Source organism: Asterias rubens, chromosome 21 (genome assembly GCF_902459465.1).
Source record: "Asterias rubens chromosome 21, eAstRub1.3, whole genome shotgun sequence".
Lineage (NCBI taxonomy): Eukaryota > Metazoa > Echinodermata > Asteroidea > Forcipulatida > Asteriidae > Asterias > Asterias rubens.
The window spans coordinates 7,858,875-7,884,399 of record NC_047082.1 but is presented as its reverse complement, the minus strand read 5'-3'; the positions used below and the strand labels follow the sequence as shown (position 1 = coordinate 7,884,399).

The 25,525-nt window shown below is 38.3% G+C and overlaps 3 protein-coding genes across 3 annotated transcripts in view; 2 read left to right on the top strand and 1 right to left on the bottom strand.

Moving 5' to 3' along the window:
• The window catches only part of LOC117304302 (40S ribosomal protein S12-like), a 3,685-nt gene extending 3,169 nt beyond the window's left edge, over window positions 1-516 (top strand). The window contains exon 6 of the mRNA XM_033788679.1: window positions 311-516. Coding sequence (XP_033644570.1) covers window positions 311-370 — 60 coding nt within the window. The 3' untranslated portion in view covers window positions 371-516. The remainder of the gene's footprint in view (window positions 1-310) is intronic.
• LOC117304301 (DNA primase large subunit-like) lies at window positions 339-25,525 on the bottom strand. Its single transcript, XM_033788678.1, has 13 exons — window positions 25,219-25,525; window positions 19,998-20,107; window positions 19,490-19,566; window positions 17,783-17,906; window positions 17,124-17,219; window positions 16,795-16,932; window positions 16,090-16,233; window positions 15,572-15,754; window positions 15,070-15,196; window positions 14,358-14,440; window positions 13,951-14,019; window positions 13,224-13,311; window positions 339-1,769 (listed from the first exon to the last, which is right to left on the bottom strand). The coding sequence occupies exons 1-13, from the start codon at window positions 25,397-25,399 to the stop codon at window positions 1,576-1,578; spliced, it is 1,614 nt and encodes a 537-aa protein (XP_033644569.1). The 5' UTR covers window positions 25,400-25,525; the 3' UTR covers window positions 339-1,575.
• Window positions 2,941-7,453, top strand: LOC117304300 (RING finger protein nhl-1-like). Its single transcript, XM_033788677.1, has 2 exons — window positions 2,941-3,241; window positions 4,660-7,453. Exon 2 carries the CDS (start codon window positions 4,690-4,692, stop codon window positions 7,375-7,377), a length of 2,688 nt encoding a protein of 895 aa, XP_033644568.1. The 5' UTR covers window positions 2,941-3,241; window positions 4,660-4,689; the 3' UTR covers window positions 7,378-7,453.

The following is a 25,525-nucleotide window of genomic DNA, read 5'->3' as shown; positions in this document are numbered from 1 at the left end:
CAAAAAAAATGCCTTCACAGTTGAACGAATTGACCAGACTGTTAGAATTTGAAAAAAGTACTTGGGGAAGATTAATGTCAATAATGGTTTGGGTGAATATTCTTTAATAATCATCAACATTATATTTATGAAGATTTATCAAACTGAAAGTGACGTTAATTGAACACAAACGTTAGACTTGGCCGATAATTTACTGAGCCGATTCTTAAATCTCTTGCTTCTGGCTGGCTGTCTAACGAATAGTCTTGGGGAAAAGTACAAGTTTGTTTTGAAGTGCGAAATTAACAAAGACTCTTTGTTTGTTTTACAGGACTATGGTAAAGAATCTGCCGCTGTTGATGTCCTCAATGACTACTTCAAGGGAAGATAAACCCTCAGAAACAGTCTACCGACAACCACCCTCTAATATGTGACTCCTGGAAACACTTTTTGTGAAATGAATTTAACACCAATAACATTGTTCACATCCATAGGGAAATGGTTGACAATAAAACAAATATAATAGAAGCAAAGTAACTGAAGTTGTCGTTCTGCTTTATTTTGAAGTCTGTTGTGTTAATTTAATTTAAAACCATTTTTTTTATGACAAACGTAAAGTCTGGTTTATATTGCCTGCGAATGCGACACTAATTTTTATTTCACGAATTCACAGAAAACAATTTGCAACAATTCCTGCGAAACGGTCTCTGCAAAATTAGCCATGTGACGCTGAAATTCGCTTTATATTCGCAGGAAGTATGAACCGGGCGTGAAATGGATGTGGTCAATTAATTTTACTACATAAATTTCCTGGAAATAGTTTTTGGCCCAAGAACACTATTATCAATTGGGGATTTTGATCGTTAACGACTGGCAATTGATTCAGAAGAGGAGGTGTACATCCCACGAATTCAACTCCTTATACAGCATGCAACCATTGCAATAATATTTTGCAATACATGGATAAGTACGGGGGGGGGGGGTAACCTATGTACAGATTTCGGGTCCTGTTTATTTACTCTTCCCAATACTAAACTTTATACATGTATAACTCCCACTCGCTGCCAGTTTTCATGAACCAATCCTCCAAATAAAAATTGAAAATTCAATTGTATATTCATAATAAATCTATTGTTCTTTGCAACAAAAATACCTTTGAAATTTGTTTATGGGACTATTTTTTTATCAAATTTTAACACAAGGCTCGCAGCAACTCGCAATTATCCACATTTCTGGGGGTCTCCATTTTGAGAAGGCTGAAAAACAAGTTTGAAATCGCTCACATGTCTTCAACATCCAGTCAAGTAGAGCCGCTATTTTAACCACCAGACGATTCTGTTTCATTCTGCACTTGGTGGCTGCAGATTTTTGCCGTTTTACTCTGCAGAATGTGTCCACAAAGCTCGTGAAAGTTTACACGGCAGCCATTTCCCCCAACTTTCATTCTGTCCATCATTCACATAACTTCTTCACAGGATGGCCGCAGATTTTACAATTTATTCTGCAGACACTTCCCCCATGGCTTCTGAAAGTTTACACAACAGCCGTTTCTCCCATGCTTTATTCTGTCCCATATGACTGGATCTTGCCGTTTTATTATGCAGAAACTTTTTCCATTGCCTCTTTCTCCATGGCTTCGAGCTCTTCAAAAGACATATTAAATTCATCTTCAAACTGGTCGTCAGTAGCTTTGGTTGTCGTGTCTTGGTTCTGTGAGGGTTGTTCTACTGGTCTCTGTGATGGTGGCTTGTTCGATTGGGAGGGACGTGGGGACGAAAATCTTCCAGATCCTGGAAAAATAAAATAAAATGTTTGCTTCCTTTTTAGATTTGTGAATTACTTTCCAACCACCGCAGACACAATTTTAAAGCTGTTTATTGGATTAAGAAAGTTATTTTTTTATAGAAATTGTTGCATTACACTACCAATCATCTTCTAATTGGTTTCCTTCTATGCAGAAACACTTATTGTTAATAATTATGAAAGTCGCCAAGATAAAACAAAAATTGTTGAGGTATTCTCCAAAAACTCTTTTCGGATATTCTTCTAACAAACATAATTTTTTTAGCCTTCGAAAAAGACTCTGCTAGGGTCAAAACGTCAGGCCATTAACTATTTTTTGCAAACATAAATTTTGTAATAAAACAGGTATACAAATCAAAAAGGCATTTCTTAAATAATTTCTATAATGAAAAATAAGTTTTCTGTTTGATTTTTATTTATTTCTAGGGTGTTCAAACTTTTTCCGTGGATTTTGTTTAGATCGTTTCTGAATTTGCGGCTACGTCCCGGCCGGCTGCCCTAAGAATTTTTGAGATTTCTTTCCTGGAGTATTTACAAGCTTCACTTTTGTATTTAAAAACAGTAATTGTTCATGTAGCCCAAGTTATTTTCCATATCGGAGAATTGACAGGATTTATGGTTTTTTTCTCTCTGTCTCTATGGTTACACTAGTTTATTTCCCCAGCTTGATTGCGATGTTATAAATATGCTAATTTTTTTTAGGCAGCCAAGCAAAAGTCCCATCCTTTTTCAACCATGTGGACTACATGTCACGCATGGATAGCCATATCAAAATAATGAGCATGGAGAAAGGAATCATATTGGGTGCCAAAACAGTTACCACCCACTAATTCAAGTAGGTATTTTTGTCGATCCATATTTCCAACAATAAATTTGAAAAATAACATAGAAGCGATAAAATAACACAGGCTTCAAATTACAACAGAACTTTCATGATTTATCTGGCCCAGAGTTTGAGACATTTGAACAGCGACGCACATTAGACTAACGGTAATTATGCAGTGACGTAGAATATTTGATGTGGCAATATGCGTGCCAGGTCAACCGGAAGCAATCTTTTCATAGTTAAATCGTATCATGCGGGTCATAGTGCCGTGGTTTGTTTGCGCATTATCAATACGACATACAAGACGATAAACTAGCACTGCACACGACAGGCATCAACGGCGGTCGTTCTTTTTGAATTTACACGTAACACAAATAGAGTGAACTGTTTAACAATAACTGTAGTTTTCAAAGTAACGGACGAAAGATGAGCTTTTCAAGATAATTACAAGCCAAGACTAGATAATACAAAATCAGAAATGATTTAGTTTAAATGATTGTAGCCGTTTCCTCTATCATTTTTCTCCGAGCATCTATCTCGCTCGACCAAGTGCACCGTGCATCGTTTGAACCGTCGAAAGCGCCCTGTGGCCGGCCTCTTTTCCGACTCTGATCGCCGTGGTCCCCGTTGACGGTAAGTTAAATCATAGAGTAAGGACAAATGACCCATCTACAAAAAAGCCTTTCATTCCTAAAATACTTGCTCCATTTAAATCGTACCAGAATGTATCCGACCTCGCCAAGGTTTGTTCAGTGCATCGATCGAGTGTATTTTTCTAGCCGGTCCCGGGGGCGGTTGACGCTGCCATGGGATGTATGTATTGTAAGTAAGTGTAAATTGAATGGAATGTGAATCTCATAGTCATATGAATAATTTATGTTTTTTGTTTTACATTTATATTTTGTGGGTCCGTACTGGAATGGGATGGGACTTTACTTTATTAAAAGCAGAAATGGGATAGTCTATCCAATCCGGTCTGCTATCTGGCTCTCTTGAAAACATTTTGTTTACCCCAAAAAGGATAGTTGCAAAATACTTTTTTTTGCCTTGAACTAGGACTTGGCTACTTTTTGTATTACAAAACACAGTGTCCACAGATTTACACTAAACTTACACTTTGAAGATAATGATAGCAGAAAGCTTCTTTTAAATCAATACTAGCTGAGGTGCTGTAGTTTTTGAGAAATGAGTAAAACAATGTCACAAAAATTTGACATGGTAAAATAATTATCGTCTTCTCAAAATAAGATTGCGCGACTTGTTTTACTCATTTCTCAAAAACTACAGCACCCCTGCAAGTAATAAGGGTAGCTTTCTAACATCATTATTTCAAACTGTGTGAGCTTAATGTAAATAATATGTAGACATTGTGTTTTGTGTCCTACAAAAGTACACAGACCCTTTAAATGCTTGATTAGGGAAAAAAAATGGTTTTGCAAGTTTGAAATCAGATGTTTAAAAACAGTGAAGTTAAAGAAATTGATGGCTTTACTATTTCCTTGTGACATTGATGATTGATTCAAGTCTTCAAGATCTTAAAAGTTCAAAGGTTGGTTATTTCATGTAATTGTCAGTCACGCAAAGTGAAAATACTTTTGAGCCTATAAATTTGAGAAATATCTGTATATTATTTTCAACTTTTGTTTTTGAGGGATTTTTTTCTTTTTTCTTGCATTGTTAATTACATTAATGTGAAACACTCAAAAGTACTGGTGTACTAGTGAAATGACAAGCTAACTGCTGGCCAGTCACTAGAAAGATTAAAGGGGTTGTGTCCGCGTAATCATGGAATTATTAACTCTCACCCAATAACTGCTCTCGCAGGCACACTCTCCATAGCTAGCTAGGAGGGTGTACGCCTGCAGTAACTGGGTGAAAGTTTATAATTCCACCTGCTTTGATCATGACGACAAAGCCCCTTTAAGGGCAAATTGTGTACCCATAGCTACCAAATTTGGAACACAAATACATAAATTTTGTTGCTAATTGCTAAGTGTTATTTGTTTGGTGTAATTTTCTATATTTCTTCTTATGTTTTCGTGTCAAAACAGGTGAACTGGAAACAGTTTGTGACAAACAAGATGGCTGAAGAATTACAGAGAATCTTAGAATGTCCAATGTGTTTGGAACTGTACGACTCTTCAAATAGATGGCCAAAACTGTTGCCCTGCCAACATACATTCTGTCGAACGTGTCTTGGCCAGCTGGACAAACAGGGTTCGATAGCTTGTCCACAATGCAGGCAGCAGCACAAGAGTCCTGTTGGGGGTTCTCAACAGCTTCCCAATAACTTCACTATGCTCGCCTTGCTTGATGTCCACAAGAAGTCAGGTCCTTCCCCACCAGCTTCAGTTTCTTCATCTTCAGAAGCGACCCCAGCGAGATCCAATACTGATAGCGTGCGTAAGGCAATTGCTGAACTAGCACGGAGACTCCAACAAAAAGCAGGCGAGTTATCAAGCTTTGATACAAAGCAGAAAACGATCGACGAGAAATTCCTTGCGGTGAAAAGTCAGGTTGATGCTGCTTTTGAGTCTCGTTCCCGTGACTTGCAGATCCGGAGAGAAGCTGTGATTAAGCAGCTGGCTGGAATGAGGCAAGAAGAGTTGAACCTGGTGGAGACGCAGAAGGCCAGTGCCAATCAGTACCTCCAGAAATTTCAACGAGAATTTGCCTCAATGCGGGAATCCATTCTCACCAGTCAGCAGCCGACACAAGAGCAGTATAACCAACTCTTGACTGTGTGTCAAAGATACACTCAACAAATTGAACAGTATGCACTCACCATCGATGAGCGATTATGTGAGGTTACCTTCACGGACCCTAACCGCACTCAGTTGGCTGTGAGTATCAACTCTTATGGTGTCCTGCAAGTAACTGGAATGGATAAAACAAAACAAACCGACTCAAATATACTCCAACCTCAGAGCCCATCCTCAAATTCCAGTCGTCCTGCGGTGACTTCTCCTGGAGCTCCAACTAGCTCAGGAACTCCAGCTCTGAGTAGAAATTCCTCATCAACAAACATCTCAGTTGCAAATCTCAGCCAACACTTACCCAATGTGAAAAGTGCACCAAATTTGTCACAGCAGGAAGATGGTACTCCTTCAAGCTCTTGTGCCTCTTCAAGGGCTGGCTCCCCATCTTGTGCAAATAGAAATCAGTCACAAATTGTACCAAACACGGTCAACCAGGTTCCCAGTACAACATCTGGTCATCAGGATGGCACAGGAAGCGTTTTTGCACTGAGCGGGAGCCCATCTGTGTCTGAGAGCAGATCTGTACCAGTTGGCGGACAAACAGAAGCAGTTCCTAACAGCAGAAACCCTTTTTTATCAGATGCAACATCGCGTCCAAGGATGACACAGGGTAATTCGTCACAAAACTCTCCAGTATTAACCACAACATCACAAAGAAAGACCTCTTTACCAAGTCCAACTCCGAGTAGCAACTTGCCCCTTTCTCGAAGCCCTGCTGCTGGTGATGCTACTCGTTCTTTAGCAAAGCATACATCTCTTGACAAACCAGCAGCTCCTGGAGTCAAGCCAAGCATGCCATCAAAACCCTTGAGCAGTTACACCAGGCATGCATCCATAGATTTCACAGGAAGGCAGTCTCCTGCTTCAGGAGACTCAAACTCACCCCTGTCCCGCATCAAGGAACAGAGCTCAAGAGGGAATAGACCAGCATCAATCAATTTTGACACAACTAGTTCGACACAAAGTGCTGCTGTGGTGTCCCCTGAAGGAGTTGTCCCGCCATTACCCCCTCGGAGAGTCAAAAACATCGAAGGCATGCGTTCCCGAAGCATGAGTACAGATGCAGGGATGGCTTGCAAAAGAGATTGGGCCAAGTTTGACACTATCGGATCACGATCACGTAAATTCGGGAAGGACACCACAAAAGAGGTAGCAATCATTGGTAGTGGCTGGTTCGGAGGGTCATTTTTCGAGAAGCCTACAGGAGTAGCTATTCTCCCGAACAATCTCATGGCAGTTGTGGATGAGAGAAATCACTGTGTCTCAGTTGTGACAGACGCAGGTCAGCTCTTTAAGACCTTTGGAAGCCAAGGTAATGGTCCAGGCCAGCTGCAGTTCCCCAAGTCCATTTGTCTCAATAGTCGCCAGCAGATAATCGTCTCCGATTGGTGGAATCACCGGATCCAAATATGGGACATTAATGGTCAGTTTGTCTCCCAGTTTGGAACCAGAGGATCACAAGCGTCACAGCTAAATGGACCAATGGGTGTAACGTGTGACTCTTCTGATAACATCTTTGTTTGCGATACCAACCATCGTTGCATTAAGGTTTTCTCCCCAGCAGGTCAATACCTTCGACAGATCGGTAAAGAAGGAAGCGCAGAGGGAAGTTTCGTCTGTCCCTCCCATCTCGTCATTTCTCCAGGCGGTGAACTTCTCATTACCGATTCAGGGAAACACTGCGTCCATATGTTCAGTACCCAGGGGACATTCCTTTATCAGTTTGGGGAGTGGGGGACCAGTCCTGGTCAGCTAAACTGCCCATCAGGAATAATGATTGATCCAAGTGGATACCTGTTTGTGTCCAGTAGCGGGAATCATCGGGTAGAAATCTACAATCCATCGGGATCGTTTGCTTCTAGTCTCGGCACACATGGGGCGGAGAAGGGTCAATTTGATGAACCTGTTGGGATTGCATCCACCAGTGATGGTCAAGTGGTTATTTGTGACTCGGGGAACAAGAGGCTTCAAATCATGCTGTGCTTTCAGGATAACCAATCCTTTGTGTAAAACTAATGTGTATATATTTGGTTTGCGGTAACACCATGTGTGTATCTACTTGCCAGGTAGAGTTTGTTCACGTAGATACACATATGGTGTTACCGCAAACCAAATATATTGATACCTCACCATGCAATGCCTCAAATCCTATAATGTAACAGTAATTGTACTCAACAAAGTTTGTGCAAACATTTTTTTTCTGAAATGGGCCTTGAGTTTTATCACCAATATTACCCCCCCCCCCAAAAAAAAAAAAAAAAAATGTTGGTCAAAGAAATGTAGCATGATAGGGATTACACAGTTGATGTTTCTTTAAGTAACTAAAAAGTTTTCATACATACGCACATATGCTTCAGTTTTTACACTTTATCAGTACACTATTAAAGGGGAACTGTCGACATAACAGTATACTGCTTCTGACCGTACATGAAATTACAAACTCAGTTAGTGGTTACTGCGTGCTGGCCGTTTCATTACAATATCATAAGTGTCTTTAAACAAGAGCTCCAATTATGAAACCCAGATAAAAAAATATATACCGGTACTAGAATGGCCAACTGTCTTATAAATCCCAAATAAACTGCAATATTGTATCCTTTTTGTATACAAGGCATACAGTACAATGAGGTATTGCGAGTCTTGAAATATTTTAAAATTAAGTCTTCTTCCTTTACATACGTAAGCACTACAATTTGTCAGTAAACCTATGTACTAATCCAATTTAAGAAATTTGCGCAGCAATTGCATTTTGCTTAAACGAAATACCTAGTGGATAACTTGATTAATTTTGTTGAATATGTACTAAGACTTTTACTACAGATACATGTAGTACACACTGACACTTTAAATTAGTGCAGTGCGTCCACAAAGTATTTATTACAGTTTCTGCAGAGCTCTCCTTGCTACTGCAGAAAGTTCCCTGAATATAAACCAATCTTTCCACGTTCTGATGAACAAATTTGAATTGAAGCTCCCTGTTTTGTGGAGATTTGTTTCTATCACATTGAAAGGAGTTCTAAATATCTCTTTGATTGTTGTACAAAATATCCCTCATTGACAGATGCAAATTATGGCCGCTCTGTAACTGTCAAAGCTTGGATTTCAATTTTTTTTCTTAAATTCATTAAGGTTTATTAAAAATATCACACAAATACACGACAGAAGTTAAAAAGACTTAAGTTGGCGTGTTTACATTCATTATTGGATCTTTGTAATAATAATAGTGGCAACAATAGTGGCAATGCGCCATGTTTGTCTAAAAGACACTCCTGGCGCAGGAGAGATGCTGAGGCCAGATAGCAAAGAGTATAGTTAAGCCCAAAAACAAGTTTTCAAATGGGTTTTGATGCTGGAATAGGTAGTGATTTGTCGGAGTTTAGGGGGGAGTTCGTTCCATAGTGATGGGCCAGAGTGTGAGAAGGGTCGGGCTCCCCATGAATGGCGTGTGAAGCCGGACTAAGCCCCGCTTTAAATTTAAACCAAATGTTACTTGATTTATTTCTGTGTATGATAACAAAACAAAAATTAACTCTCTCTCCAGTATCTGTTAGTTTTTCTTAATATATTTATGGTCGGCCTGATTTTTCACTGACCCTTTTGAACATTTCCTTCCTGGTCACTATTTATTACCAAAGTCAGGATCCAATTTCAAAGACCTGCTTAAAGGCACAAAATGTAGCTAAGTACAAAAACTAGTTATATACATGTAGTTGATATTAGCATTCAGTATACACAAAAAAAGTTTGTCTAAATTTGTTGCACTACACAAAACTACTTGACGATATCGTTCATTTGGGGTACAACCTAGGTCTTCAAAGAGGAAATCTAAAGAGAAGAATATTGCACGTTGCATTTTGTGTAGCTTGTCCAAGGGAGGATGTTAGGTACAGCATCCTTCCTCCATGGGTACAGGGACAAAGGAAAGAACACACCCACTCGCAAGATTATAATCTCTGTTTGGGATCCTTGGATAAACATACATGTACTTTTGCACAAAGTAAAATTGTTTTCTTTAAGTTTAGACAATTTGCAATAACGGTACATGGTAAAAGTTACTGAAATAGTAAAAGCCGTTTTGAAGTGTTCAGATTAATCCATAACACCAGCTTTGCAGGCAATATGATGCTTTAACTTTATGGACCAAGTTATCTGCTTAAATAGTTACAAATTTACTGAAATCAGCCCAAAACAGGCTGGATAACAGAAATTTCAACACAATTTGCCGTAAGGTGGGGGTGGGGGTGACAGAATCTCCTACCACAGGCACAGCTTTCACAAATGTTGAAATGGTTATCACTCAAGAAGTCATTGACATAACAGAAAGTTCATAGTGATTTGTGCGTGGGAACTGCAAGCAGCAACACTACATGAAATGTGAATGGTAATTTTGGTATTTTTTTTTTTTTTTTTTGCGTTCTGCCTGAATGGATATTTTAAGTGAGCCAAATATAATCTTTTGAAAGTGTGCAATTGAGCGATTTTCTTTTGAATATTCTATAACCCAACATGTACATGTAGTTCTTTTTTCATTTTGCAAGAAGAGTCAATACTCATTGAGAATTAGGTTTGAATTAAATCAAATTGAAGCAAGAGTTTGTGTAGAAAATTTACAGTTAGAAATTTAGGAGTGTGTGGGTGCAGTAACGTTTCAAGGTCAGACAGAATTAACAGTCAGTTAATTTCATTTCCTGATTTGCATTTGATCCTAACTGGTGATTCCAAACCCATTCAATTGAAATCAATACATCAAGGACAAGTTTTTCACAACTTCCTCTTCCAAAGCTGGCACCAGTGTATTTGACCAGATATTACAAAATGCACTTAGTTTGACTGTGTTCTTCCGTAAAGCCGGCAAACTATTTCTTTGGTTTTTGGAACTGTTCAAATGTTTTAATCCTATATAAATGTAGATTTATAAAATAAAACTAACCTCTGAAAAATTTCATTTCAAAAGGTTGGGACATTGCCAGAAATCGGGAGAAAAAAATACGTCCATGCTGGAGGAATAATCCCTAATAGGATTCACAATCTGAGGAGCGTTAACTCAGATTCAAATTTGGGGCCCAATTTTTGAATTACCTGTAATCACCTTACTTCAAGGTGAAATATTTCTCAAAATGTTTCATACTATTGAAAGCTGCTGAGGCTTCTAATCAAACAGTTTTATTTTCACTAAATTTAACGAATGTATCTACCTTCCCTTAAAGACACTGGACACTATTGTTTATTGTCAAAGACCAGTCTTCTCACTTGCTGTATCTGAACATACGCTTAAAGAAACAAACCTGTGAAAATTTGAGCTCAATTGGTCATCAAAGTTGGGAGATAATAACGAAAGAAAAACACCCTTGTCACGTGGAGTAGTGCGCTTTCAGATGCTTGATTTCGAGACCTCAAATTCTAAATCTGAGGTCTCCAAATCAAATTTGATGAAAATTACTTCTTTTTGGGAAAACTACGTCACTTCAGAGGGAGCCGTTTCTCACAATGTTTTATAATAGCAACCTCTCCCCATTACTCGTTACCAAGTAAGGTTTTGTGCTAATAATTATTTTGAGTAATTAGCAATAGTGTCCACTGCCTTTAAACAATAGCAGTAGCTACATGTATGTAATATCTATGCAATTGTAGCACTAGTTCATGTTGGACTCTGTCATTGCATTGCAACAGAGACTGGCGTCCTGCCATGGCTATTTTACCAAATGTACTAACGCACTGCAGTAACGGTGTAAAGTACTAACGCACTGCAGTAACGGTGTAAAGTACTAACGCACTGCAGTAACAGTGTAAAGTACTAACGCACTGCAGTAACAGTGTAAAGTACTAACGCACTGCAGTAACAGTGTAAAGTACTAACGCACTGCAGTAACAGTGTAAACATAATGGTGTAAATGTTATGAGAATTTAATACGTGTAAATAAAAAAATAAAAAAATTAATAATTGCATTTCATTGTTAGTTGAAATATTATACTGTTTTAATGTGGGTTCCATTTGTATACTAATTTCCTGTATTAACTTAATAATATGCAAACCTTAAAGTATTTAACTGTACTATTAGTTTTTATGTCAACGAATACAGGAGGATGAGTTCGTTAAACTTTAGCAAACAATTTGTCAATGTATAGTGACTTCATTAACATACCATGCAAGCTTTGAGAATGTAGTGTGGGTGTCGCATGCAATTATGTCCTCTATGCAATACTATCCGGAGGACATTATTGCATATGTCCGCCGGACGGTTTTTGCATAGCCCCGGACACGATTGCATATGCAAAAGTTTGCGGACAGTATTGCATGGCGGACACAATTGCATCTGACATGGGCCTGAGTGCATAGATAAGAACTGTGTAAAGCAGGACTGTTGCCCCTGGCATTGGCCTTGGTGCCCCATCAAAAGTTTCCAATAGACTTTAAAATTTTCCAATGGAAGTGTCCTTTGCAAAATGAAAAGGCATTGCCCTCTTAAGAAGAAATAACAGGCATTGTAGAGACCGGTTTTGTAGGATTAAATACTGAACTGTAAAACAAAATGTCATTATGCAAACTTTTTTTTACGAAGTACAATGAATGAAATGTTTTCAATTTTACTCAGTTTTAGATGTGAATAAATACATGCTGCCTTTACACACACTAAAGAAGAGTTTTTCAGTGTCTTTGTCTACGTTATGCAATGCAAAAGTTATCCCTTTGAATTACATATAAAAATTGGTGTAAATTTATCCCTGGAGTGGTTACTTAAAGGGGCTGTGTCGCCATGATCAAAGCAGGCCTGTGGCTGGATATGAAATTATTCCTCAGGTTCACATCATCTTTTACATAAAAACAAAACATTGACTTGAACAGACACTTTCATACAAAGTATTCTTCATTGCCGCCAAACTGATCATGCGTTTCAACAGCCAGACTACATCCTTTTCAACTGTGATTGTGACGGACGATCCGATAATTCATTTTCTTAAACTGAAAAGTAAGGGCTTTCAGTTAGTCAAGGTCGTGCACAAATTGCACACATGTGTAGAGTTTGTTCCTCTGCAATGTAATAAACTCCAGCGATTCTTATTTAATTTAAATCAAAGACATTTAAAGGTGCATTAAATCACGTCTTCTTATACTAAGTCCTTTTCTCTATACATATCTTTGTACCGTCACCACATTACTTCGGAGTGAAATTGTTTCTCAAAATGCTTTATAATATCAAAAGCTGCTGTAGGCTTCTAACCCAAAAACTTTTATCTGATCGTCCGTCACAACCACAGTTAAAAAGGATGTAGTCTGGCTGTTGGAAATGCACGATCAGTTTGGCATGTGATGATCATTTTGGCAATGAAGAATACTTTGTAAGGCAGTGTTTGTTCAAGGCATTGTATTGTTTTTATGTAAATGCTGATGTGAAGAATAATTTCATGACCAGCGACAGGACTGCTCTGATCATGGCGACACAGTCCCTCATAGGGTGCCCTCTTTCAAGGAGAAAATGCTTTGGTGTCCTTGCCCTTTCAAAAACGAACCATACAGGCCTACACCTTCCCTTTAACCGTTGTTATCCAAGCCCCCCACTGTGCCTCAGATACTGTATGTTCTTCATCTGTCAAGGCCATCCAATTATTTATTGATGACTGACAGAGTTGATGCTCGCTATGGTTCATGCACTATAAATTATAACGAGGTCTCGGTAATTAACATATTCTCATACAATGATTCCTGGAAGTGTGGCTCTGTGCTGAGCGAAGGGGTAACCCATCCAACACACGCCAACAACCCCCACTCATTAACCACCAAACTTGAACTTGATGCTTTAAACTGCTTGGACATGACACTCTATGGACTGATATCTCGGTCTTGCACCCAGACTTACCTTCATACTTCTTGTCACCACTCAGAATCTTCATACTCTCTTCAAAATATTGGTTCGGATGTTGGATGCTAACATCAGTCTTAGCATTCTGTTATAGGAAGCGATAAATAAACATTTCATTAAAAATTAGTACTAGCCTTTGGAGAAGATGAAAAATAACTAAATTTTATTCAAAATTAAATACTTCATAATAATAACAGTTTCATAATAATAACTTCTTTAAAAGTGCATTAATCATGTAGGCATGCCCTAAGCCGGTGAACAAAAGCCACTAGTCAAAATCTGAGCAGGTACAAATGTATGGGCAAATTAAAACAAATTAAGAAACTGAATTATATAACAATCGTCAAAACAAGAGAGCAAAACATCATATCTTTCACTAAAAAAAGGCTTTGTGCAAAAACGTTAAATTGGGCACGTACTTGTTTTGTACAGTTCATCCGCGCTTTTCTAAGTATGATTGATGACGTTATGACAGTGTCAAACTTGCGCGTATCGGAAGTTCTCGTTCAGGAGATAAAATGTTTCTGCACTGGCATAACAAACTACTCTTCAGATAAAGATAACCACAACACAACACAATTCAAGGCAAATATTACATTCATGTGAAAATTGCACAAATCTTTTTATTTTAAATCAACAACTTTGTTCAATTTTTTTTCTAGAGATATTGTTGCCAAATAGCGCCCTCTTGTGACTGAGCATAGGCATATTTGACCATACTTACATTGTGGGTTAACATGAAGTATTTGGAGCAGGCAACTTGGTAGTGAGATTTGTTTACCAAGTCAATAATCTGGAGAAAGAAAAACAATTGTATTGTAAATAATTAGAATTCTTAGTGTTTTCGCCAGTGTTCATTACAAAGTAAGTTTGTGTGGTTATTAACTTGTTAAGTAATTACCCAAAAGTAAACACTGCATTTAACTTTGGTTATTGTTGGATGCCTGAAGTCTTTCTCAGATTTAAACATTTCGAGTGGAAACTCCCTTTTTCTCTAAAACTACACTATACTAGTAATATCAACAGCTCTCCACTATTGTTCATTACCAAGTAAGTTTTTTATGGTCATTAACTTGCTGATTAATTACCAAAAGTAAACACTGCATTTAACTCTGGTTATTGTCGACTTACCTCATCAACTCCTGCCTGATTGACCTTGTAAGAAGCAAGACGCTGCTTCAGTAACTTACTGTCTGTATGACGGAATGGGCATCCTGGGTAAAAAACAAAAACAAATTGACTAGAGGGGGATTTGAACCAATGATCTCTGGATTAACGTACTGGTGCTCTACCAACTGAGCTATCTAGCCTTATGCTGGCGGAATGGACATCCTGATAAAAAAATACAAGAAGATTTGGGGTTGAACAAAGACAAATTTACATTGTTTGGGGTTGTCAGTCAGAAGCTGTACAACCGTTAACTGCCGTGTAGCCAGGGATCACAACCAAGTTTACAATACAACCTGGGAAGCGGCAGCCAGGTAAGGTTTTGACCAAAAGGAATTTATTAATGGGAATAAAACATTGGTGAATTATTGCTTACAACAATAATTAAAGTTAATTTTTTTAGCACCTGCCGTCAAATGCATCAAAATACTTTAAAAAAGAACAAGAGCAGGGACCCAAAATTCACAAACGGCCAATTTTATAGATCTGCTTAAACACAAGAAGCACTATATCAAACAAAAACATTTTGCTTACAAGAATAAGGGTACCAGTCACAACACCATGTGACATGTTTAAATTGTGCTTAGCATAAAGATATTATTTTCTGCTTAAGCAGTTCCATGAAACTGAGCCTAGGTCACTATCATTGGAGGATCAACTAATGTAAAGTTCTTACCGTGATGGTCTCCAGTTGCTGGGGCATTGGTCATAATGATCTTCATACAGCTGTATGGGGTATAGTCCGTACGCTTGCCTTCTTTGCCGTAACTATGACGGACGTTGTACGCATACTGCTTATCAAACTGTAATAAGACACAGAGAAGCGATTTTTATTTTTTTCATGGTGTTAAAAAAAAGGGGAAAAAAAAGAGTGCAGAGCATTCTGTTCAAAACGTCAAGACCGCTTTGGCTTTTCTTACAAAAGATATTTAATACATGGTTGTATCTACAAGTTTACTCTTTTTAGTTACTTCATACACAGGGAAGCATTTCAACTTGATCTTTGTCTCCGAGACTCAATCAAGTCTAATAGGGCTTAATTCGCATCAGTTGAAAAGTGCCCGACTCCTGCGAAATATTTGCGACAAAAACAGAGCTGTGACATCAAAATTCTTATCGCATCGCATTCGCAGGAAGTATGAACCGGGCTTAACAATATGTAAAACCGATGGTAGTACCTTATCTACTTCCATAATCTTGCTGAATTCACTTCTCCAGAATGTCAAAGCTTGTTCCAGAGTCAATCCAATCCCTTTGAGGAATAGACCATACTGCATCCGACCATGATGACGAATGTGATGGTTCTCACGTAACTCTGTGTGAAGTTGGCGCATACACAGTGGGAATGACTTCCTTGCATGCTGCGGAATTGAACATTACAGGGTGTATAAGAGAACAATTTGTTACAGAGTCTTGGATTATTTCTTTTTCATGGAAAACAGTTGTCAAATGTAATACGTTAAATATTTTCAAACAGTAAATTTGAGACTTGATTTCCCTTGAGATTCAATAATAACAAAGTATTATTTTACATTTATATTGCTCCCCTTTAATACATACACAAGATCAAAATCTCATTACACTTGTTAATATTGCCAAGCCAACATTTTACCGGTTCAATAATGTAAGACAATTGAGGATTTGATCTCAAGAACAAAAACTCTGGCTGATAAGTAACTCAAAAACTTCAGCTTACCATATCCATGTCTTTAAGTTCAATCTTGCCCGTGTTGGTTTTGACACTGCTGTAGTTCTGGCCCAGATATTGTTTGCTGAGATTGTTGAGCATCGGTAGAAGACGATCATCCTCCTCAAGATGAGGAATGCTTCTTGCTGTCACCTGAAACGGTCAAGATGAGGAGAGAATATCAAGCCTTGCTCTTCTTAGACCTGAAAAATACAACCTCCAAGAGCCTTGGGATAGCATCCTTGTAAAGAGTACTAGCAAACCAAGGTTTTACTGGCATTACCACCTTCAAAGCATCCTACTAATTGTGGCGCGTCACGGCCTAGCGGTTAAGAGCACCGAATCCAAACTCAGGTGTTTCTGATCAGCAGAGTGTGGGTTTGAGTCTCAGTCGTGACACCTGTGTCCTTAAAGCAAGACACTTTACCATGATTGATGCTTCGACCTTCGGATGGGACGTAAAGCCGTTGGTCCTGTGTGTTTTGTAACCCCCGTAAAAGAATCCAGTGGACTCATCGAAAAGAGAAGGGGTTTGGCCTGGTTTGTTTGGCAGCATATTGTGCTATGTTAAATGAGTAGGTCTCATAATTCAAACCTTGTCCCACATACCTTGCAGGAAAATACTGTATGTTAAAGCGCCTTGAGCACCACTGAGTGACGCATATGAGCGCTATACTAAGAAGCTACTATAATTATTGTTATTGTACAACTTACTGCAAGAGCTTGAGACAGGTGGGACCTGAAAGCACTTAGTATGATGGAGACCAAGTCATTATGAGGAACGTAAGCCCAACCCTTGTGAAGATAAACCTTTCTGCCTCGGACAAGATCAAGAGCTTCGGTGAATGGTACCTAAAGAACAAAAAAACGATGAAAGTAAAAGCTGGACAAGTTTTGAGATGTGCCCCCGTTCCTCATATCAAAAGTTGATTGCACAGAAATTGTTTACTTTAAACAGTAAGCGGATAATGGTGATTGTAAGCAAAGAATTCGGCAGTAACCAGAGCCATGAATTAGGGCCCTAATAACACCAATGCTCATACCTTATAGAAGTCTGTGTGTTCTATCATAGCCATGGTCATGCTGAAACTACTAGCACAAAGGTACTTAGCTATCTGCTTCTTCTCATCTTCAGGAATCTAAAGAAAAGAAAAAAAATCTTTTAATTTATTTTTTCAGCGTCCAGGAGCATGTTTACATGGATAGGCGCTATATAAATTTCCATTATTATTATTATATGGAGAAAGCTGCAAACTTTACAAATATAACAAAACAGACCTATGGTAAAAATGAAAAAAAATTGTGCATGGCCTGAGGTTTCGACCCTAGCAGACACTGAGTCTTTACTCAAACGCCTTTAAGGGCTTCGAGAAAGACTCTCCTAGGGTTGAATTGAAACGCCAGACCATTAACAATTTGTTTGTCTTTCATTTTAATCCAGAACATGAACTATGATGCAGGCATTGTATTTTACTCTAGTATAAGGGGTACTTCTATATGGAAAATGTAAATATGTATTGGAACTTTCCAAAAAACACCACAGCAAAAGCACAGGGCACCATGGTAATTGCTTTTGGTAAATTAAAGGCCTGTTGATGATGGCTCAAATTTTACTCCTGCACTCATTTTAGCTGTGGTGAAATGATTTGCTATTCCCAAAATTAATCATCTTAAAATTCTGATGAGTTTTCTGTGATCTTACCGGTGTGAATTGTAAATCATTTTCTTGTAAGAAACGTGTAACTTCTCTCTTATCAGTTTCCATTAAGAAACGATAACGGAACAAATCCATCTCCTGAGAAATGAACCAACGTCTCAAATCCTCGCTGTTCAAAAATAAAACATTAATCCAGATTTGTTATTGCAATTTCTGATAATTTTACTTAATTAGGCCTAATAAAAACTGGAAGAACTTAATTGTCAAAACACAACATAAGAAATTGAAAATGAAAGTTCAGAAATAAGATAAGATACATCAACGGTAGGCCTCTTAAAGCTTAATTAAAACATGGTAGCATTCTGGGCAATAAACTATAGGGCCTAGAACTCACTTCAAACAAGGCATTCATTGAATCAAATGTTTTACAAAAAACATATCCAAAAGAAGGGATTGTATAATTATACCAAGAAACATAAATTACTGTAGTCCTATACAAAAAAACACAATTTTATAATATATAGGCCTAAAAAAGCTCATAGCAAATTTTAAAAATGCAAAACAAAGAAACAAACAAAAACAAGCGACAAACAAACAAACAAACATAAACCTGGATAATGGGAGGAAAAACAGGAAAAATTACAATTAATTTTGAAAAAATTATATTCAATGAATATAATTTTACATACGTTTTCAGCCAAAATATGCCATGATTTGCAAACAACAAAATTATATACACATTTCAGATGAAAATGAAACTTTGAATTGCACATAAAATCAAGCTTTTTAAACAAATTCAAAATCTCAGTACAGTTTTATGTTAGAATTAAAGACCAGGGGATAGGACATTTATATGCACACATTTTAAAACAATTTAGTACAAGAATATCCTGGAAAATGAACTCATGAAAACAGATAAACAAAGAAATTATAACAAACGAGTAATTGTATTCTGTAAAACGATGTGCATTTCTGAAAAGATGAAAAATGCAAATAGTAGAACTGATACATTTATTGCCCTTTTCGAAACCATGCCTGTGGAAGACCTTAGTAGACACGCAAAGCATGCACCAACAACTATACAGGCCTTCACACTTGAAGGGGCACAGAAATTTGCCCTTGGTAAGGGGCACTTCGAACTTCTAAGTTTGTATTGGAACCTTGCACAGGGCACCACAGCAAAACCACAGGGCACCACAGCAAAACCACAGGGCACCACAGCAATGGCTGTGGGGCACCACAGCAAAACCACAGGGCACCACAGCAAAAGCACAGGGCACCACAGCAAAAGCACAGGGCACCACAGCAAAAGCACAGGGCACCACAGCAAAAGCACAGGGCACCACAGCAAAAGCACAGGGCACCACAGCAAAACCACAGGGCACCACAGCAAAACCACAGGGCACCACAGCAATGGCTGTGGGTGCCGTTAGTTTCCGAGGGGTAACTCTAGAATAAACATAAAATCTTTTTTATTTTATTTTTTTTTAAAGTGCAAGCACTTTTTATTTATTTCATGCATAATATGCACTCACAACAACTCTTGAACATACAAACCAAAATTAGAGGACAAACCATCAAAAACCTTATCAAGAAACAATGAATAATTAATTAAATCATAAACCTCCACTTTGTGTTGAACATATGCATAGTGTTTGAGCTAGTCGCAATCTTACGTTCTAATTCATAGCTAAATATAAAATCTATTTGTTTTGGGTCGCAATTTCAAAAGAGAGAATTGAAACTACTTACGATTTACAGTAAGCCAGCCTCAGAATGAAGTGAGATATGTGATCCTTCCGTCGCTCCTCAAAATCATCTTTAAGATCCTGTTGAAATGAGAACAGATTAACTAAGATTAACAAGGATTAACCATGGGCTAATCAGGAAAAGGGGTGTTACAAGGCAGTGCTGCAGTGCGTGCGCGCCATAATGAGTGAACGGCGAGCATTGTAAACGGACAGCGCACACGCACTGCCTTGTAACACCCCTTTCACAGAATTGTTAAGTCAAACTCGGCCTAATCTGGTGACTAGCTGTTGAAATTATACGTGTTAGACTAAATTGTCGTTTGCCGCTCGAGACAATCTTGTAACCCTCCGGCCTGGCGGTCGTAGGGAGGAGGGTTACATTATCGCAAGTAGATGGCAGCAGACTTACCAGTTAAAATCCGTTGTTCTCGGGTATGTAAACAATGGAAATTTACCTGGTAAGTCTGCTGCCACATAGCGCTCCAATTGTTTCATTTGTGTTAGCTTACCTTTCTGACAGCTAGTGGCATCAAGTGCCTCAACTCTTTATCCATGTACTCTTTGTACTTCTCAGTCCCTCGTACGTAACTCTGACCAGCTTGCTCAACATGACGAAGAACTGTAAACATAACAAGACAGTAAGTTTATTTCATAAATTTTAACTCAAACTGCACTTTACGACTGTGTGCATGGACGGTGTGGGGTTTCTAGTGTACATGTACATACTAAATGTAATGATTTTCAATGCCAAGTTATTCGTGCACCAACACTGTACCTGATGTTTGATTCAAAGCACATGTTGTTAAAATTTAATACATGAAAGTAAGGATTCTTATATCACAGTATTAAATTACAGAACCGTTTACACCAAATTTTCATTGATTGCACAGTGACTGTGGACATGATTTTTTATGATCCAAACACAAGAAGTCAAAATAATAAAACTTAAAAAAAAACCAAAAAAACAATCATATTTGTTATATATAATATACTACTTTTTATATAACACTCAAGCAGATCCTTGCCATTTGATTGGAGGATTGTCCGTCACGTGATAGCAAATAAAAGTACCCATTGCAGGCTGAGTCACTCACCGTGCTTTTTCGTTCCATCCGAAAAGTACCATTGCACGCTGCCAGCGTGCAATGGTACTTTTCGGATGGAACGAAAAAGCTGAGTAAAAACATCACTGCGTGCGCGTTGTCTTCGGTAACGCAGCAAGGCATTAGTAAAATTACTAGCATTCGTCTTCTACAATTAAAAATTGGAGGCCTACGCTTTGTTTGTTTTGAAAGTTGTATCTTTCAATCAAAATGACAAAGATCTACTTGGATGTTATATAAAACAAATAATGAATGTTTTTCATTCGTGCAATGGTGCGAATATGTTCATTCGTTGAAAGCTGGAATGTTCCATTCAACTCGGCTCCGCCTCGTTGAATAGAACATTCCATCTTTCAACTAGACTTGTGGACAAGTCGTTAAATCGGCCCCACGTGCTGAGATAGTGCTCCCCCGACAACACTGCTCTCGCGCGAACTCACTGCTCTCGCGCGAACTGATGGCTCCCCGATTTTGACTCCTCATTAACGACTTGTACAAGTTGTCAGCGGTACGTATTCATGTATTCAAGTACGAACGCGGTATACCTTCACTGTTGCCGCGGAGACAATCGTGCAGACGAGTCCATTTTTATAAGAGGGTAGTAATAGTTTCTAATACTGTAAAGCTTGAACCGGAGGGCATCTGTGAATCTTTTTTATTTTGATTTAACTGCTTTATTAGTTGATTAGGGCCTAACTTTACAAAGTCATCTTCAAATGCATTACTATTTATCTGTTTAATATCCGTGAGCTGCCTCATGCAAATAAATAATGCCCACGGTCAATGGTAATGGTCCAATGCAATCCTTTAACCCGATGTGTTCTGCTCGGACTGTGTACACTGGACAAGTTGCAACATAAAATATAGTTTGTATTAATACTACCAGTCCCAAAATTCATTATTTGTTTACTGACAAATGTTTTTTTATTTTAAGTCTTCATCTAAAAAGTGATTTTGAAAACCATGGTCGACATGTGGAAGTTTGATATGTGAGTCTTGTGGACAAGTTTCACAGGGGAGTCGTGTGCGCATCGCAGGGATTCCGGAAAATTTCAGTAACTCTTTTCAGATGTCGATGTATTTTAAAGGTATTATAGCTAATCATCGACATACACTCTACTTGCCCAAGATATTGCAAGACAAGGTTTCATATAGCAGCTGTACTTTTGTTTTGTTTTAAGCAACTGTAACCACGAAAAATACTTCTCACTTCCAAGCAATCATAACAATTAATATAAGGCTCAAATAGGGTAAAGACACCGTGAAATGCAAAAAAGGAACAGTGACTCCAATTGTAGTTTGCCTCAAACAAAAAACAAGAAACAAATTTATTGATAAATCGATCAACAAATGCAAACCAGTGGTTGAAATAAATAAATTAAATTGAGCAATAAACAATGAAAATACCTTCAGACTAATGGATATTGATGGTAGAAACTGTAAATAAAGAAAATGTGGAGTGTTTCCCTTGCACTTCCAGGTTGCTATATAAACATAGTGAGTAGTTGACTTTTGCAAAACCTGTTCATTACAAAACACTTTAAACAATTTACAAACTAGGCGAGTGCTAGAAGGGTTACAGCTCGATGGCCGAAGGTTCAATAGTCTGAATGTTCGATAGTCCAAATTGACAATAAGGTCCGATAGTCCGAATTGACAATAAGGTCCGATAGTCCGAATTGACAATAAGGTTTGATCGTCGATTCGGACTATCGGACCTTATTTGGACCAGTGAACCTTCAGATCAATGAACCTTCGCACTATCGTATCAAATGTACGGGTTAATGAAACCTACTTCATTTTGGGACTAATGAACCCCCTGTTATGGGAAATTTGTGCATTCGGACAATCAAACCTTCGGACTAACGGACCTTCGGGTGGACACCGCTAGAAGACCGTACAGAAATGTAAACGGTGGTGGATATGTGAAAACTAACTTGAATGAACATTTTAAATGGGTCTTCTACCTATGTTGCACAACCGCCTAGCCTTTATACATTATCAAACCCTCTCAGTCTGTGCTTTGGATATTTAAGTATTTGGATTGGAAAGAATAAATTTTAACTAAAATGAGCAAAATAATTGTTGGTAATTGCACAGTATAAATGTCATTCTTACATTTGGAACCATTCAGAATGCACCATCCACATCAGTCAAGAACTTTGGTGCATATTTTGATTGAATTGTCTATGACTGATCAAATAGACCTGCTTTCGTTTACACCAAACTCTTTCCAACTTGTGTTAATCTTACGACTTGAGTTGAGTCTCAGCCTTGCAACGTAACATGCAAACCCTAAGATTAACGTTTCGTGAAAACGGCTCCAGCTTTGCAAGTCTGTTCGATTTCATGTGTCACAGATTAGGTAGTATGTATCTGACGATTCATAACATCATGTGATTCGCAGCCATGTTCTTTCTCGGTTAGATTGTTGTAATGGGCTGCTTACAGAAAACCCACATGCATATTTTAAAAGAGACTTCACAGTTTGCAGAACTGGGCTGCTCGTGTTATATTTAGGTTAAATCGCCGTCGTGATGCCATGCTCCTTCTAAGATCGCTTCATTGGTTACCAATTAAACAGAGGATTGCAATTAAGATTATTTTATTTGTATGAACATTTCTTTTTAAATCAGGCACCAGAGTAATTTAATGAGTGTCTAGAGTTGTATCAGTTTTTGCGTACACATCTTCACTCCAATGCAGATCCATCTCGGCTAACTTTTCCCATGACTCGCAGTAAGGCAGGAGATCAAACTTTCACAGTTTTTACAGCAGCTTAGGGGTAGGGGTGGAACGAACTTCCTTCTTAAACGAGGAGTGTTTCCCTTGCACTGTCAGGCTGCCATGTGACCCTGTGGAGAAAAGAAAGAAACACACAATGTTGACCTAAACTTATGTTGATTGTGTAATACTATCTGTAGTATGATAGGCTAATACTTATTGCAAGCAAATAAGTTAACGTAAATGTCAGAAAATTGTGTTGTTAAAATCACACATGAAGATACCATTTTTCACGTCAGGTACCTCTCTGTGCAGACGTCTTACGTGAGCATGAATTAAGCCCAAAGTGGTGACGTCACCTAACAACACAATGTTTTGACCTTCACGTTCACGTGTTTGCTGGCATAACATGCAGCTCATAAAACCTACCTAATACTTACGGGCTAAAGTGAGGTTCGAGGCAACACCATCACAAATAAAGACTCTCATGTAATTTCAAATCTTATTTAAGTTTTAGTGTTTAAATTTTTTAAACATTTTGTTATTATGTTTTATTATTGTTTCTAAAAAAAACAACAATTATGTTTAATTATAAAAACCAACAACAAAAACAGTGAATTTGGTACTTTTTGCATTGCTTGAGACTCTACTCTCTAGATACAAAAGTTCCAACAACAATGCAAAACAAGTAACCTTGTGTAGAACTAGAACTTTAGAAGTAGGGGCTCAATTTTAATAACCTGTGTGTGTCGGTGCAACCGCCACTGGCGACAGTGCTTTTTGTGGAACCATGGAGGTAGAAACTACCTCCATGGTGGAACCAGTGAGTTATATGAATAATAACACATGTTTTGTTAAGTTTTACTTCAAAACAAAACTTGTTCTTTTAAGTAAGAAGCCCCAAACCAAGTTACCGGTAACTCCATGGAGGTAGATTTTTGCAATATTATTTGTCAACGCAAATTTATTAGTAGTTTAATTAAGAAACTTAACAGCAAGCTCACCTGTTTTGATTTCATGATGCCAACACAGTATGCACCAACCATCACCACTGCCTTGAGCAAGGCTACTGATTTCATCGAATATTCGGCCGGTGCAAATCATTTGTTTACAAAAGTGTCATTGCCTTTCATCAATCAATACACGCTGTGTGCAGTGTGTGTGTGTTGGCATGATGCATATAAATGGCGGCTTCTTCTTCTTTTTCCTTGCGACCTGTCGTCGACGTGAGCAGATCTCTTGCATGTTGCATGCCTTGAGAAAACTGGCTACTTGACAGCTGCTTCTATATCTTGTTCTTCAAGTTTATCAACCAAGTCAGACCAAGTTAAGACGAAGTTATTTATTTAATATGCACGTCAAAGTTCCCGATGAAAATCCGTACTCAAAAGTACAACCATACACACACGACGTCTAGTGTGTAGGCATTATAAATACACGCTGACAGGTTTGTTGATCGTTCATTCATACATGTGACTTCCCGAACCCATCCAATACAGGGTGTACTGTTTGACAGCATATACATGTTGAATATTCATTGATTTAACGACATCGACCAATCAGATGCGTCCGTACGATTTCGGCTGAAGTGCCCATAGGCTGTGCACAAACTGATGACAACTTGTACAAGTCGTTAATGAGGAGTCAAAATCGGGGAGCCATCAGTTCGCGCGAGAGCAGTGAGTTCGCGCGAGAGCAGTGTTGTCGGGGGAGCACTATCTCAGCACGTGGGGCCGATTTAACGACTTGTCCACAAGTCTATCTTTCAACTCATGAACATATTCGCACCATTGCACTCATAAACATTCATTATGTGTATAATAATGTACATGCTCTAATTTGTGTATAATATAAAAATCATGAATTAAATCATCAATGTAATTGTAATGTAAAAAATAATTACCTTTCACCCGGGAAATGGCGAATTCTTCGAATTCATTCAGGGAGATGTTGTCGGTAGGTGGCAGACGGTAGAACTGCAATCGGTGGGTGTATTGTGACGAGTTGTCCCCGCTAAGTCGAGCCTTCCCTCGGCCCCTCTGCTGCCTCTGGTGGGCATTTTTTCGCTCACCACCGAACTGCATGATCAAGCTTGGAATGTATCCTCCTCAATAACACCACAAGTTTGAATTTCAGAGATGAATTTGTGCTATTTGGGAGGCGTTTTGTGCAACAATCGACAGCAGCCCAGGCAGTCTGTGTGTATTACA